A 13523-nucleotide genomic window follows, 5' to 3' on the forward strand; every position below is an offset into this window, starting at 1 on the left:
AAGCAATTTAATACTTCTTCTTGAAGATCTAACGCTAAGTTAGATCTTCAAGAAGAAGAATGCATTTTCTTAACTTTATTTTTGTAGAATTCATTTTTATGTATTTTTTTATTTATTGTTGCAGAGGAAGTAGATATATAGTTGCAAAGATTTTTTTCATGCCCAGACTTTTAGATTTATTCAAAATCTTGACTTATTTTAGTTCCCTCAAACTCGGTCTTATCAAATAGTTCTGTTTCTAATTAATTCACAGTTGAGGTACAATAAAATAAGTTGAGAGAACCCGAGACGCTTATAAAATATTTTCACTTTTAAAGAGGAGGGCAAATTCATTGGTCGAAATCATGAAATTACGTCGTTATAAGCTGCAGTGAAATTAATTTTAACTTTGGAAACGATCAGCGCGTGCAAAAGCGTTCTTAAATACTGCGCAACATTGAGCGCTTTAATACGTGCGCTTGGAACCGACCTGTTAAATAATTGAAGTATGGACTTTTGGCATTCTCGTCCCAAGAGCTCTTTGCGAATAAAATTTTGAAAGTAGCTCCTAGACCCGTCTGATCACGTGATAAAAATACCCCACTATATTATAGGGTATTTTTTGACTCGATTAACTGATGTGCTTATAAACGAGTCGTTTTTTATTTGACTTTGTGGGGACCTAATTGGATTCGTGATTTAGCACAACTTGAGAAAGCGCGTTTGACAGTACAATACAGTGGAAGATCCTGAAAAGAGATTTAATTTGAAGAGAACTCCAAAGCATCTATTAAAATTTTTAAAAACTTTGTAATGTTTAAGCTACATGTAGGTCTTAAACTTACTTACGTAGCCAATCTCTGTTTTGTAGCTTAGTTGCTTGTTTTGGCTGCTAGCTAAGTTAATGTCTTACACTATACATAGCTACATATTTAGCACACCAACTAGCTAACTATTTATCCATTATATTGCTGTTTTATGTTTTTAATCATACGCTTAACCAGGGTGATTGCTACTACTGCAAAAATATACTTCCGGAAAAAAGACTCCTAAAAAGTTGCTATCTAGCTATAGACATAGCTAGATATTTCTATGAGAATTGCTTTGTTGAACTAAGCCCAGATCCTAATTACATAAAATGGATTGACCCATTTGTGGCTCGCCAAATGGGTCAAGTGAGTATATGAAGTGGGTATATAAAGTGGGTATATGAAGTGAGTATATGAAGTGGGTATATGAAGTGGGTATATAAAGTGGGTATATGAAGTGAGTATATGAAGTGGGTATATGAAGTGAGTATATGAAGTGGGTATATGAAGTGAGTATATGAAGTGGGTATATGAAGTGAGTATATGAAGTGGGTATATGAAGTGAGTATATGAAGTGAGTATATGAAGTGAGTATATGAAGTGAGTCGCGACCTCTCCTAAGGCAAGTCGGCTTGTTTTCCAACTCAGGATGAGTTGATTCAGTGGGTTGGCGAGCCAGTGCTAAGCTGAACAAGCAAAAGCATGCACATTGCGAGCTAAATACAATCATGGTATGTTTTCATCAGTTTCATTTTGTCAGAGGATTAAAGGACCCAAACTATGTTTAAGGAAAAACTATAATTAAGTTAAAAATTTTTACTGTTTCATTAGTTTTGTTCCCTTCAATAATATTTCATAAAAATTCAAATAGCTAATGGTTGCGATCACCTCTGTAGTAGCAACCAAAGTATTATAAGGTTATTCAAAATGTGACTTGCCAAGACAATTCTGATATATATCACAACCAAATCTTAGTATAGGTTACGGCAAATAGCAAAGCATGGTTTTTTTTGTTACGTGGTGTCATTCGTAAAGAGTGAGCCAATGACATAAATTTTTAGGATTTACGTACAGGGCACTTTGGTTACACTCATAAGCGCAAGAAATACACACATAAAATTTGGTACTTATTACAAAAATACCACTAGGTTTGTTTACAAAAGAGAACAGCCTCGTTGTTTGATGTTGTTCTTACAGGTAGCTTAGCTACCCTATAGTTAGATTTAGGATTAAACTAGCATTTATTACTTAATACTCAGTAAAATAGGTCAAGTTTGAATATTAAACTATTTCGCTATAACTAGCTAGACTAAGTATGAAAGGACAAGGCTGAGCTTTTTAGCTGGGTTAAAAGTCAAAACTTAAAGAGGAAAATTACATCACATTTTTTAAGATTATCTTTAGTTCCAACCCACGATCCCTTAGCTTCCAACCGCGTCTCGGTCACAAGTTTCAGCGCTAGCCAAAATGATGGACAACGTCGAGGAACCCTGGGTAATTTTGAAAAAATGTGGTTCTTCCTTATGATTCTCAGATATTTGCTGCTGATATCAGCATATTTTAGCCCTCCAGTGCCACACCTCCGTATATATAGGAGTTAATTATCTTTAAGAAAAATAAAAATGTGCACAAGCTTATGCTCTTAAAGTTGAGTGAAATATGGTAAATCACAGCACAAGTTTTTTCATTACAGCTTGTTCCATCAAAAAGAGAATAGGACATTCTATCGTTTAAAGTCAGAAGGGAACGCTAATTTATATTTTTTTACGGAAAGAGAACTCCAAAAAGTGTAGCTTGCTACCACCACGAGATATAAGCTCTTTTCTCATCTCCAGTATAGCACCACAGTATTCGTATACTCTCCAGTACTTAGCTGTGGCTTCCACCTCGCCCAATAACAACAATTCTTTGCCGCATGAATAAACATTTGCACAACATGCAGCAACTTTTAGCTTGCTATTAGCAGAGTGAAAAAGAAAGTGAGATATCTCCGCTATGTTAGCTAGCAGACTAGCTCACTTCAGCGTGGCCATGTGTGGCGCTTAAAGCTAGCTATATAAAGAAAGTTCAAATACTGACAGTGTTGTTAACAGAAAGAGCCGAATTATGTTCTTGGTAGATATACATAGGCCTTAATGTTTGCTTTAAATTCGGTCACGACATAATCATCGCGAGCATACTTCGATTTTTTTGTCTCTCCCACCGCCATGTTTGTTTACATTTAAATGCTAAATACAATCTTTCGGGAAAATCATAATAGACCAATCAGAATCTATCACGTGATCAGGCGTTTATCAATACCTCTGGGGTCGAGAATTGACTTTCGCCTTTGTTAGAGGATCTCACCAGCGAAATTGGATAATAACTGCATTTACTTGTGAGCAACTTGACCCCCTTAAAAAGATAGACAAATGATGAGGATAGACAACTCGAAATATGTACCTCTCTTCGAATTTCACCGTTCGACAACACGATAAACATGTGAATATTTACATATGTACAATTTACATTCAACTAAACAAATATCTAAACCTCCCCCCCCAAAAAAAAAATGAAATATACATCTCAAGTAGCAAAAATCTTTGGGACGTTCAGTATAAACTATAAAGCACTCGTAACATATAATGAGAAAAAATCGCCTTTCTTGAATTTATTTTCAAATGTAGTTTCCGTTTACCTCGTTCCTTGTTGGGTTTGTTGCCTTGACGAAAATATAACAGTACATGCGCACAAAAAAAAATTAAAGAAAGAGGCGACAATTATTTTACAGACCAACCACAATTAACTATGAGGGCTGAACAAAATGATCAAAAACGCATACGAATACATTTAAATTTAAATACTTCTTCGTGACGATATAAAACTCATTAGCTTGGAATGGTTATCCACTGATAAAAGAGACAACACAAAAAACGAGTTAGCAAAGTAAACCGAGACACGTTGACATTTTAGGAGCATTTTTTTTTACTTCACATTTGCGACGGTTTTGAGAGCGGAACTTCAATGCGTCTTGAGAAAATATTTAATTTATAACCTGAAAATTTATGCAGACAAAAATATTCGCGCCATTTCTCATAATGAAAAACTTAAATTAAAAAGAACTCGAATAAATTACTAAATTCCAACACTAAATTAAAAGAGACTGAAGAACAGAAATGACAAACGCTTGAAGACAGAAAACAAGGCCTGCTTTGGACGACACGTCACATTGTCAACACAACCCGACGTCTTTTATAACGACGTTTGTAGCTGTCATGTAATTTGCGACAACGACGGTATGGTGTAATCTAACGTGTACTTTTTATATTTAGCTTCGTATTCTGAAAGTCTCTGGTGTAGATTCGTGAAATTAGGTCTTGGTTCTGGCAGCTCCAGCCAACAAGAAGACATAATGTTATATCTATGAAAAAGGAACTTAATTTCAGAGCTCCGTTAACCAAAAAAACTCTGTCTATAAAATTTGAAAACCTTGGATGTGAATGAGCATATCGCTGGCAAACAAAATACTTTGGACAATTTCAACTTTATTTGCTGGATTTGTCATATATGACTTTTCATAAGTAAAAACAAAAAGGCTTAACTCTGAGGTGGTGTTATTATAAAGAACAGAACAAAATCAAAGAAGCTGAAAAAGACAGCCTCAGGTTCTTACAAAAAAGGCGTTGGTCGCTAATTAAGGATTTGAAAAACTGTCTTAATTTTGTTTACTTACATTTCATCTGGGCAGTTTTGTGGTTGTGGCAACCTTTTACCATCAAGTAAGTGTTTTTCTACGTCTTGATTATTCAAACCTGAATACGGCTGCTTTCCCAACGTCATCAGCTCCCACAACACAACACCGAACGACCACTGTACAAACAAAAACATAAGATTTAATTTCAGAAGTAGGAAAACGGACTTGTATGACTAAATCCTTAAAGCAGCGGGACCTTCCTAGTGTCCCACTTATTCAACAATTTTTTTTATTAAAATTAAAACTGCGGCACCTACCACGTCTGTCTTTTCAGAAAAGATGTAATCCGTCAGACTTTCGATGGCCATCCACTTTATAGGTAATCGAGTCTTTTTGTTCATCTTATAATTTTCTTTGCTGATATCACGTGCCAGTGAAAAGTCAGAAATTTTTATAATAAACCTTTCGTTGACCCTGTGAAAGAAAAATACTTTAAAAATAAATCATCGGTGAACGAGCGTAATTCGTAAATTTATAAGAAATAAGTTTATTTTCGTGAAGTCATAAGCCATTTCAACATATTACCTTAAAGCGGTTATGACCTGTTTTAAGAGAAATAAACTTTTCTTGACAGGTAACTATAGTAGCTATTTATTACAAGGTAATAAATGTAAACATTCATGATAAGTAATCATAAAAGATTAAATGTTAAATAGAGCTTGACTGCCCAACTAATTCGGGAAGATCTGTTTTACCACAAGTGAAAGTCCTGAGACACATTTACCGAACTAAAACACATCTACTGAATGTAAGAACTTACATGCAATTACGAGTGTTTAAATCCCTGTGTACATATCGTAATTCCGACAAATACTTCATACCACATGCAATCTGTACACCAAAGTCGATTAGCTGCCTTGAACTAAGATTTTGGTGTCTCCTTGGAGTGGCTCGAGAACTACGCAGGAATTGATTTAAGTCTGTATGTTTCATAAATGGCGACACCAGTAGTGGTGGTTGCGCTGGTTGTAGCACCACGCCTAACAAGTTCATTATATTCTCATGCTTCATACTTTTCATGAGGAGAGCTTCTGATACGAAAGAAGTAATTATCTCAAAGTCTGTTGTTGGGTTTATAATTTTTATAGCTACAGTGGTCATTTTGAATGGATTATCTCTATCTAAGCTTTTTGCTTTTCCACGATGTACACGACCATATGCACCTGGAAAAAAAAAGTTTTTTTTTAAATAAAGTCAAAAAGTGATGTATTTAATTTCCCAAGTCATCCACTACCCAGCAATACTCAACTCAAGGGAGAGGCTATAACAAACAATCTTGTACCAAAGAGGGTAATTTTAGCCTTCTTTCATAAAGCGTGTTAGGTATTACCTTTTCCAATCGGATGATTGTCTATTATAACTTGTTGCATGGTTAAAACGCAATCTGAAAACTGAACCCTCCATTTGTCATTCATATATCTATATAATTCTTCCATATTCTCAGCAGCATCTACGCAGAGAACATATAATTTATTCCTAGTAAAAATGCTCATATATGAAAGTCAGTTGTAGAAATAAGTGATCGTAAAATTGTCACGTTTAGGTAAAAAAAAACTTTACAAAAGCTACTTACAAGACCTCCTTTCATCTTTAGCTGCTTCTTTAGTGACTGTAGGAGGGTTCTCTTGCACTTTGTAAGATTTGTAAGATGTTTTAGGAGAAGAAAAAAACCCTGAATTAAAAAAAAAATACAAGTTTTGCCTGACGGTTACAACTATGTAAGACAAAATATCTAATTTTTTTAATAACATTTAAAAGGAAACATGGTTAAAATTTAGATGATTATGCAATATCTAAATTTTTCTTTTTGTCAGATATTCGTCTGAGAGACTCAATTTTGTTTAAGTAATGCAAATCCAAAAAAGAAACATGTTTTATGTAAGTAGATTCTGTATTGATGTATTGTATATCATATTTCCTCAAAAATGATGTAACCTTTATTTCTATACAAAAGATTACAGCTGGTTTTTAGAATATTTGAAAGTTTGCAATTATTATCAAGATAAATGTGACAGTAAACTTAGAGCCTGATCAGATGAGTGCTTGTCTGTTTAAAAAATATTCTTATATTGGAAAAGTCATATATGACAAATCCAGCAAATAAAGTTGAAATTGTCCAAAGTATTTTGTTTGCCAGCGATATGCTCATTCACATCCAAGGTTTTCTGTTTTGTTTTAGCGGGCCAACCAACCTTAATTAACTCTTCCAAGGTTGAAAAAAGAGCTAGCTTTCCAAGCCAGGTAGGTTGACTTGCTTCATATGTTAAATATTTTTTTTAAAAAACTGAGAGACAAGTCAATTTTACCTTGGTTATCCAGGCTATTTGAAAACTTATGACTGTATGACTTTTTTGCAAATTTCTGTATATTGAGTGTACAATGTTTACTAGATGTCTGCTGATGATCACTGGTATTGTCTACTGGAGTATAACCGCTTTTTAATGTCGATGAATCAGCAGTACTATACCCACTGCTGCTTGTATCTATGCTTTCCATGCTACTACTCTTTGATAGTGAAAAATTATTTTCACTGTATATATTTTCCACAACATCTTGACTACGTTCAAAATTAGAATCGCACTCTTCCTCAGGTATTTTTTCAAGTCCTCGGTTAGCTGACCATGAATCCTGTGCTACACTGGTATACACAGGTGGAGGAGCACCGTTATCTCCAAATCGAAATTGTCTCTGCCTCCTATATTTCTTCCATTTGCGGTGATAGTCCTTATTACGTTTCAGTATAAATATTGGCTTTGTGGATTCCTCATTTAGTAAGTTTTCTTGTTCATTTATATCAAGGGAGACCTCTTTCTTTGGAGTTGATCTATAAAATGAAAAATTAGCATAAAATCAACATTTTCAAAGGATAACTAACTTGTATCAATTACTATCCGTATGCATCTATCAGATACTAGTTAATGTTTCAAAATCTTAGCAACAAATTTTAATTTGTATTGAAATACTTTACGGCACCAAGGTGCTTAACAGGAAATTGAAACTTCATAGCAACTTTTAACTTTCAGAAAGTTATCTTCTATGACTAAAGTTGTCAAACATTTACCATAGCCCTCGAAATTGTTGACATGATTTGCTAAGTTAAATATTAAACAATTGATGATTTGCATTTTACTGGCTTCATTGCTTGGCCTTTTAACTCAGTCTGTCTGCTTATGATGCGAAGTTAAGTCATGTTACAGAAACATGAAATGCAATAAATATCGGACAGGTGAACCTATGAATTTATCCACAGGCTAACCACTAGTCTATATTATAATATCTGTAATCTGTCTGTTGTGCACAAGAAATAAAAGTTACAGAAATACGAAACGGCAAATGGCCCGACATAATTTTTTTGGTGTTTTAGTTTGACATTAGTTATAGACCACAATGTATTTTTTCAATGTTTCAATTTTACACACAAATTTCTTTGTAACAAACAGGTGTTGCTTGTTGCAAATGTGTGTTTATAAAAGAAAAAAATTCTTGTGTTTAGAAGATTTGACATTATTGCAGGCAGTTAGTGGTTTGTCCAAACATGTAGAAAAAAATTGCTGCACAAAATTGCTTTCATGTGCCATGACAAATTTAATAGGGAATGATAAAAAAGAGTGTGCATGGTGAAGGTGAATAACATGAAAAAATGAAAAATGTCAATTAATATATATATTTGAACAAAATTTGTACCATAACTAAATGAGAAATAAAATTATTTACAAAAGTTTCAGAACTTAAAACAATTTAAAAGTTTTTATGCACCCCATTAATTTTTACCCCATCTGTTATAAAATTTTTGTTTGGTTACAAGTCACTAATTTAAAATAATCCCCCCAATTATTATTCAGTGTTTACATAGTCATGCATTTGCTGAGGATTTAACTAACTTCAACCTTTTTAACTATATGTGAAAATGCTAACACTTGTCATATATTTTAAATCAAGCAAAGTATAATATACCTTCTCATTAATTCATCTTCTCTCTGTTTCATTTTTAATTCATAATCATAATCAAACTTCATTTGTAGTTTTCGATTTCGTTTCTGTACATAGCAATAAACAAAACAACCACCAAACATCCCAAATAGTAGAGCAAAGGTACACACCAGCCCAATAATTAAGTTTCGTGTCCAGTTATCATCATCCATGCTATGTTCTGTGACAAAGTTTTGTTTTTGAACAGTTGAATTCCTCAGGCTTACTGAAAAAATGCAAATATATTTTTTTGAACAAACAGGGTAGCTATTTCTTTGCCCAACTTAAAGCATTCTAAACAAGCAAAATATTTTTCACAAATTGTGCTGAACAAACCCCAATTAGAAGTCAGAATATAGGCTACACATTATTTCTAAGCTAAATTTGAAAGAGCAAAAATTATAATAGATTGTCCATTATTTATTTTCTGACCTTCTTCGACTATAATTCCCAACATTAACTTTATATTTTCTAATATTTTGGGCAGTAAAAATTACCGCGTATTATTTTAGAGAAAAACTGCCTTGTCACTAGTTCTTATCCGCCATTAAGACCTGACATAATTGCTGATATTCCTGACTTTTATTTTGACAATATTTTGAAAATTTCTTATAATTCCGAACTTTTTTGATAGACTTTATATGTTAAGTTTAAAATTAACTTAAGCTAGTCTATATATTGTCATGTGATTTTATGAAAACAAAAACTTGTCAATATACTTAGATAAAATTAATTTGATTACGTATATAGAAAAAACATTGATGCAATTTAATGACATCAATTCTTTGTGCGTAATTAGCTCATAGACTTAATCAAGTCTGCTTTTTTACCTTATAACCATTTTCTATTTGTGCAATGAATTATACAGGCTTAAAGTTAACCTATGTCACAAGGTTACTTATTAACTTTCTTATTTATCTTAGCCATGATGTCACAAAATTTTTTCAATATATATATCAAAGTTTTTAATTGAATTTGTTAGTATTAATTCATTGAGGTAAAAACAACAAATGTTCAGATTATTCAAGATAATGTGTCACATGAATGTCTTGCCAACACAGTTTTCATTCAATAAAATAAATAATAGTTATCAGGGGGTAATCCAGAAATTTATTTTGGGCATTGATAGTGCGCATTGATAGTGCAGATAACTTTTTTTTAGGGCAACAAAAATACATGACTTTAGCATATGCATCGTCTCCCTTTTTAGCAAAGACGTAGTTTTTTTATGAAAATCTTTTCTGTGATTAAAGATATAAATATAATAGAAGATAAAAAGTATCCAGAAAATAAGAAATACAATTCTCAAGCATTCTAAACTACAGGTCTCTAATTTAGGCGCCCAATTAAGATGCCCTCAAAATCGGTATACCAATGTCCAAATTGGCCTGGATCAGCCCTTGGTTATGGATTATGATGAAAAATTCAACAAGGTAAACAATTCAACATTATAAGCACAATGCCTTGCACGGTCATAAATCTCAGTGACAATCACATCACTGAAATCTCAGCAACATGACACACAAGCTGGCTTTTAAAAGAAGCAAAATATCATAAAATGCTCCCAAAGGATTAATTATTTTTCATTTCAGCTAATTTGACTAGACAGCATTTCCCTACTCATTGAATGATTTTCTCTATGTTTTATTCAGTCTTTTGAAGGGCAAACCATGGAAACACATTATTTTACTTCTTTAAATGCAGATTTTCACAGAGAATGGAAAATTCATTAGCAAATTAGCTGTGAAATATATGGTTTCCACAAGAATAAAATAAACATTAGCAAATTTGAAATACTGAATGTAAACACTCATTTGAGCATTAAAAACAAAACAGTTATATGTTGAATTCCTTCCTGTAAAAACACTGATAATTGCATTCTGATTGGTTAAAATAACTCGGTGAAATATATTGCCTTGTGGAAATCACAAATTAGTTGTTTAACTTTGCACTAAAATGCATCTTTCCAGACCATTTCAATAAGGAATTACTAAATTTGCAAATATAATATTTTATTTTGATGCGATTTATAAAACAGAAAACCTAAATTCACATTAGTGGAAAATCATATTCAGAATATTCACACATTCACTTGCAGCAATAAATTATAGTAGCACGCTCATACTTACATGTTTTTAGGCACTGGCGTCTAACAACAATCTTCAAGTTTTCAAAAACACCAGAACCAACTGTTGTGTAGTTAAGATGAAAAGTTAGATCTGTAATGCCGTCCTTCAAACCAGAACAAGGGAAATTTATTTGAAACCCTAAAAGTAAGGACTAAGACTAAGCTTATTTAGTTTAACATGTCATTAGTATGTACGAGTCATATAGAACATGAGAAAAAACTACTTTCATAATTACCAAAATGAAGATTTAATAATTGAACACTAACTGCTTTGTTATAAAGATTTTATACTGCCAACTTTTCAGTTGCATGAGTTACAGATTAAGACAGACATCAAATCAACAAACAATGATACCTCTGCCATTGTGATCGTACCATGGTACTAGAGCTTTCTTGGGAATATTAATTGTGGGGACTTGCATCAACTCTTCATCACTTGAAGCTAAATGCATGGCGTATCTAACACCCTGTAAAATGTAAATATATAAACTTAATTTGATTTCATTGAACAAATAAGAGACAAGCAAATTCATGAATACATATACAATTTTAAATGACTAGAAACCTAGTTGAAACATAGTTTGCTTTTAGAAGCACCCTTCATTTTGACGAAAATAACATTGAGTTTCAAGACAAGAAATTACTGGAAGAAACAACTACAGTACTTTAACAACAACTTTATGATGGAGTACAAGGGTTTTATGCAACTTCCTTTATCAATTATTTATAAGTATTTCTTTATTCTATTGCAAGACTTTGTTTAACAAGGTAGTTTTCAATATACAGTTCAATAAAAAGAAAGAAATACTTTTATTTAATTACCATAATATATTTTCGTGAATCATCATAGTATTACTAATTTGCAGCCCACCTTTAATTTTTTAAAAACAGTGAGGCTGAGGAGTAAAATTTTAGGACAATTTTAGTAATTTTCTCTTTTCCAAAGAAATTCATTTGCAAATGGAGAAATTTTTGTACAGTATATTTAGAAACATATACTATGTGAAATATAAGAGCAAAATAAAAGCAATTTTATTCTGAGCATGTCAAAAAAGAAGACGGCCTTATACAAGTACATAAAAAAATCAATCTTATTAGATCATTGGAAATAGTGATAACGAGTAATAAAATCCCACAAGTTTAGTTGGCACAGACAAGCAAGGTCAAGCCAACCATCAACTCAATATGTTACACTTCACACACTTGCATATATATTCGCTTCTTTAAAATTCTTACTTCATCCTATATCCAGAGGATAATGTCACCCATCCACATAGACTAGACATGTGGTTTTTTGCATTTATATATTTAATTATGACTTGCCAGGATGGTTTTTAGGCTTTTATAGCTAGTTCTAAAATATTTGCGTAGACATTCACATACAGATGTAACCATTTTAGTGACTAGTGGCTTAGTGGTTCATTGCAGTCTGTTTAGCATGTGCCTTTACTATAGTTACAGGGAAATGCAATGATTTGAAAGAGGATAGTAATTTGTTTTGAAAAAAGTAGAGTTTTCTATTATACGATTTGCTGTCCCTTTTGAAAAAACGTTTCCAGCTCAAATGTATGATGTTCAGATTTTCTTACCCCTTTGTTAGTTAAAGGGTGGGCTCTCCATTTGAATTTCAATTTGTTTATACTTGGTGGGAGCGGTGCAATTAATCCTTTAAAAGCATTTGGATTTGAAAGAAGGCTGGCAGGTTTTCCATCGTTAACAATATATATGTCACTATCAAAATCCAGGTCTAAAACAATAGAAAAAAGGAACTTAGAGCTATTATTATAACTGCAATTTCTAAACTAAAAAAACAGAATGTGTTGGACTGGTAGCTAGCTAGTAAATTAGACTGCTAATGGTATGATATGTAAAATACTTACTTAAATCACTTTTGAGGTTTTCTTTAGCTATATACAAATTTAAATCAGACCAACAACATCGACTATTGAGTAAATTTAACAGCACTTGCAAGATCAATATCAAGCTTATTTTTATCCTCATCTTAACCCTTGTTACTTCATTTTAAGTAAAAACTCCAAACTTTAAAAACTTCTCAAAAAGTGCTTAAAATTGCTGCAACTATACGTATAGCCTGTCTCATTAAGGTTTTGACACACAGTTAAAATTGTATCCATAAACGCTTCGTTTATCTTTTGCGATCGTAAATTTTCGACTGTCTTGGACTACGTCACTACTATCATAATTAATGCAAGTAGTGATAAATTATGGCTTTTGTTACACATGATTGGTTGAAAACTTGAATGAATATCACGTGTACTATACAACATGTTTTTTCTTGGCTTGTTTGTTTACATTTTATTTAAAATGGCGGAACAGATTAGCCGGCTGCTAAAATGGATATCCGTTTTTGCGGCGGGACTTAAAATGTTATTAGACGTCGTGCTTAGAAATATAAAAATGGAAGATGAGTTTTGTCACAGCTAAATGGAAACAAAAACAAAAAACAAAAGGTTACATGAAAAAAAAGAGATATTTACCTGACCCAACTCAACCTCGTACCCAAAGCTCTTCTACGCCTATCTATATTATATGGCAAAATTATTAGGACCTAATAAAAACTGTTCATACCACAACAATCAAAGTCGTCCTCAGCGGCTTTTGTCTCTTTTTTTTCTCGCCGTTCAGTAAAAAAAAGAGACAAAAGCCGCTGGTGACAGCTTGGGGACTCTTGTCCCCAAGTTTGCACAACAAAAAATATCTGGTTTTCGTGAAAGTAAGCAGGTTTTCTTTCATATTATAACTACGAAGTATTTGCGGCATAACTTGGCAAATAACTTTTAAAGAAGCTGGGAAGGAGGTTGCTAGACGGGCTGATCTCAACAATAAAACTGTAACTTCGGGCAGATTAATCTTTCGTTGGATTATATACATGCGTGTAAACTTA

At 32.8% G+C, this 13523-nt stretch overlaps 1 protein-coding gene across 1 annotated transcript; it reads right to left on the reverse strand.

Annotated features, from left to right (window-relative positions):
* Positions 1 to 3217: 3217 nt before the first annotated feature.
* On the reverse strand, positions 3218 to 12765 carry LOC130646182 (tyrosine-protein kinase HCK-like). Its single transcript, XM_057452338.1, has 12 exons — positions 12499 to 12765; positions 12208 to 12365; positions 10974 to 11085; positions 10620 to 10757; positions 8476 to 8716; positions 6828 to 7345; positions 6095 to 6193; positions 5852 to 5971; positions 5282 to 5684; positions 4779 to 4935; positions 4501 to 4637; positions 3218 to 4188 (listed from the first exon to the last, which is right to left on the reverse strand). The coding sequence occupies exons 1-12, from the start codon at positions 12617 to 12619 to the stop codon at positions 4041 to 4043; spliced, it is 2352 nt and encodes a 783-aa protein (XP_057308321.1). The 5' UTR covers positions 12620 to 12765; the 3' UTR covers positions 3218 to 4040.
* Positions 12766 to 13523: the final 758 nt, after the last annotated feature.

This window comes from Hydractinia symbiolongicarpus, chromosome 1, assembly GCF_029227915.1.
Source record: "Hydractinia symbiolongicarpus strain clone_291-10 chromosome 1, HSymV2.1, whole genome shotgun sequence".
NCBI classification, from domain to species: domain Eukaryota; kingdom Metazoa; phylum Cnidaria; class Hydrozoa; order Anthoathecata; family Hydractiniidae; genus Hydractinia; species Hydractinia symbiolongicarpus.

Coding starts and splice junctions, on each gene's coding strand:
- LOC130646182 (XM_057452338.1), bottom strand. CDS start 12,619: ATGAGGATAAAAATAAGCTTGATATTGATCTTGCAAGTGCTGTTAAAT. Junction 7,346..8,475: donor GAAGATGAATTAATGAGAAG/GTATATTATACT, acceptor TTCATTTTATAG/ATCAACTCCAAAGAAAGAGG. Junction 5,972..6,094: donor TAAAGATGAAAGGAGGTCTT/GTAAGTAGCTTT, acceptor TTCTCTGCGTAG/ATGCTGCTGAGAATATGGAA.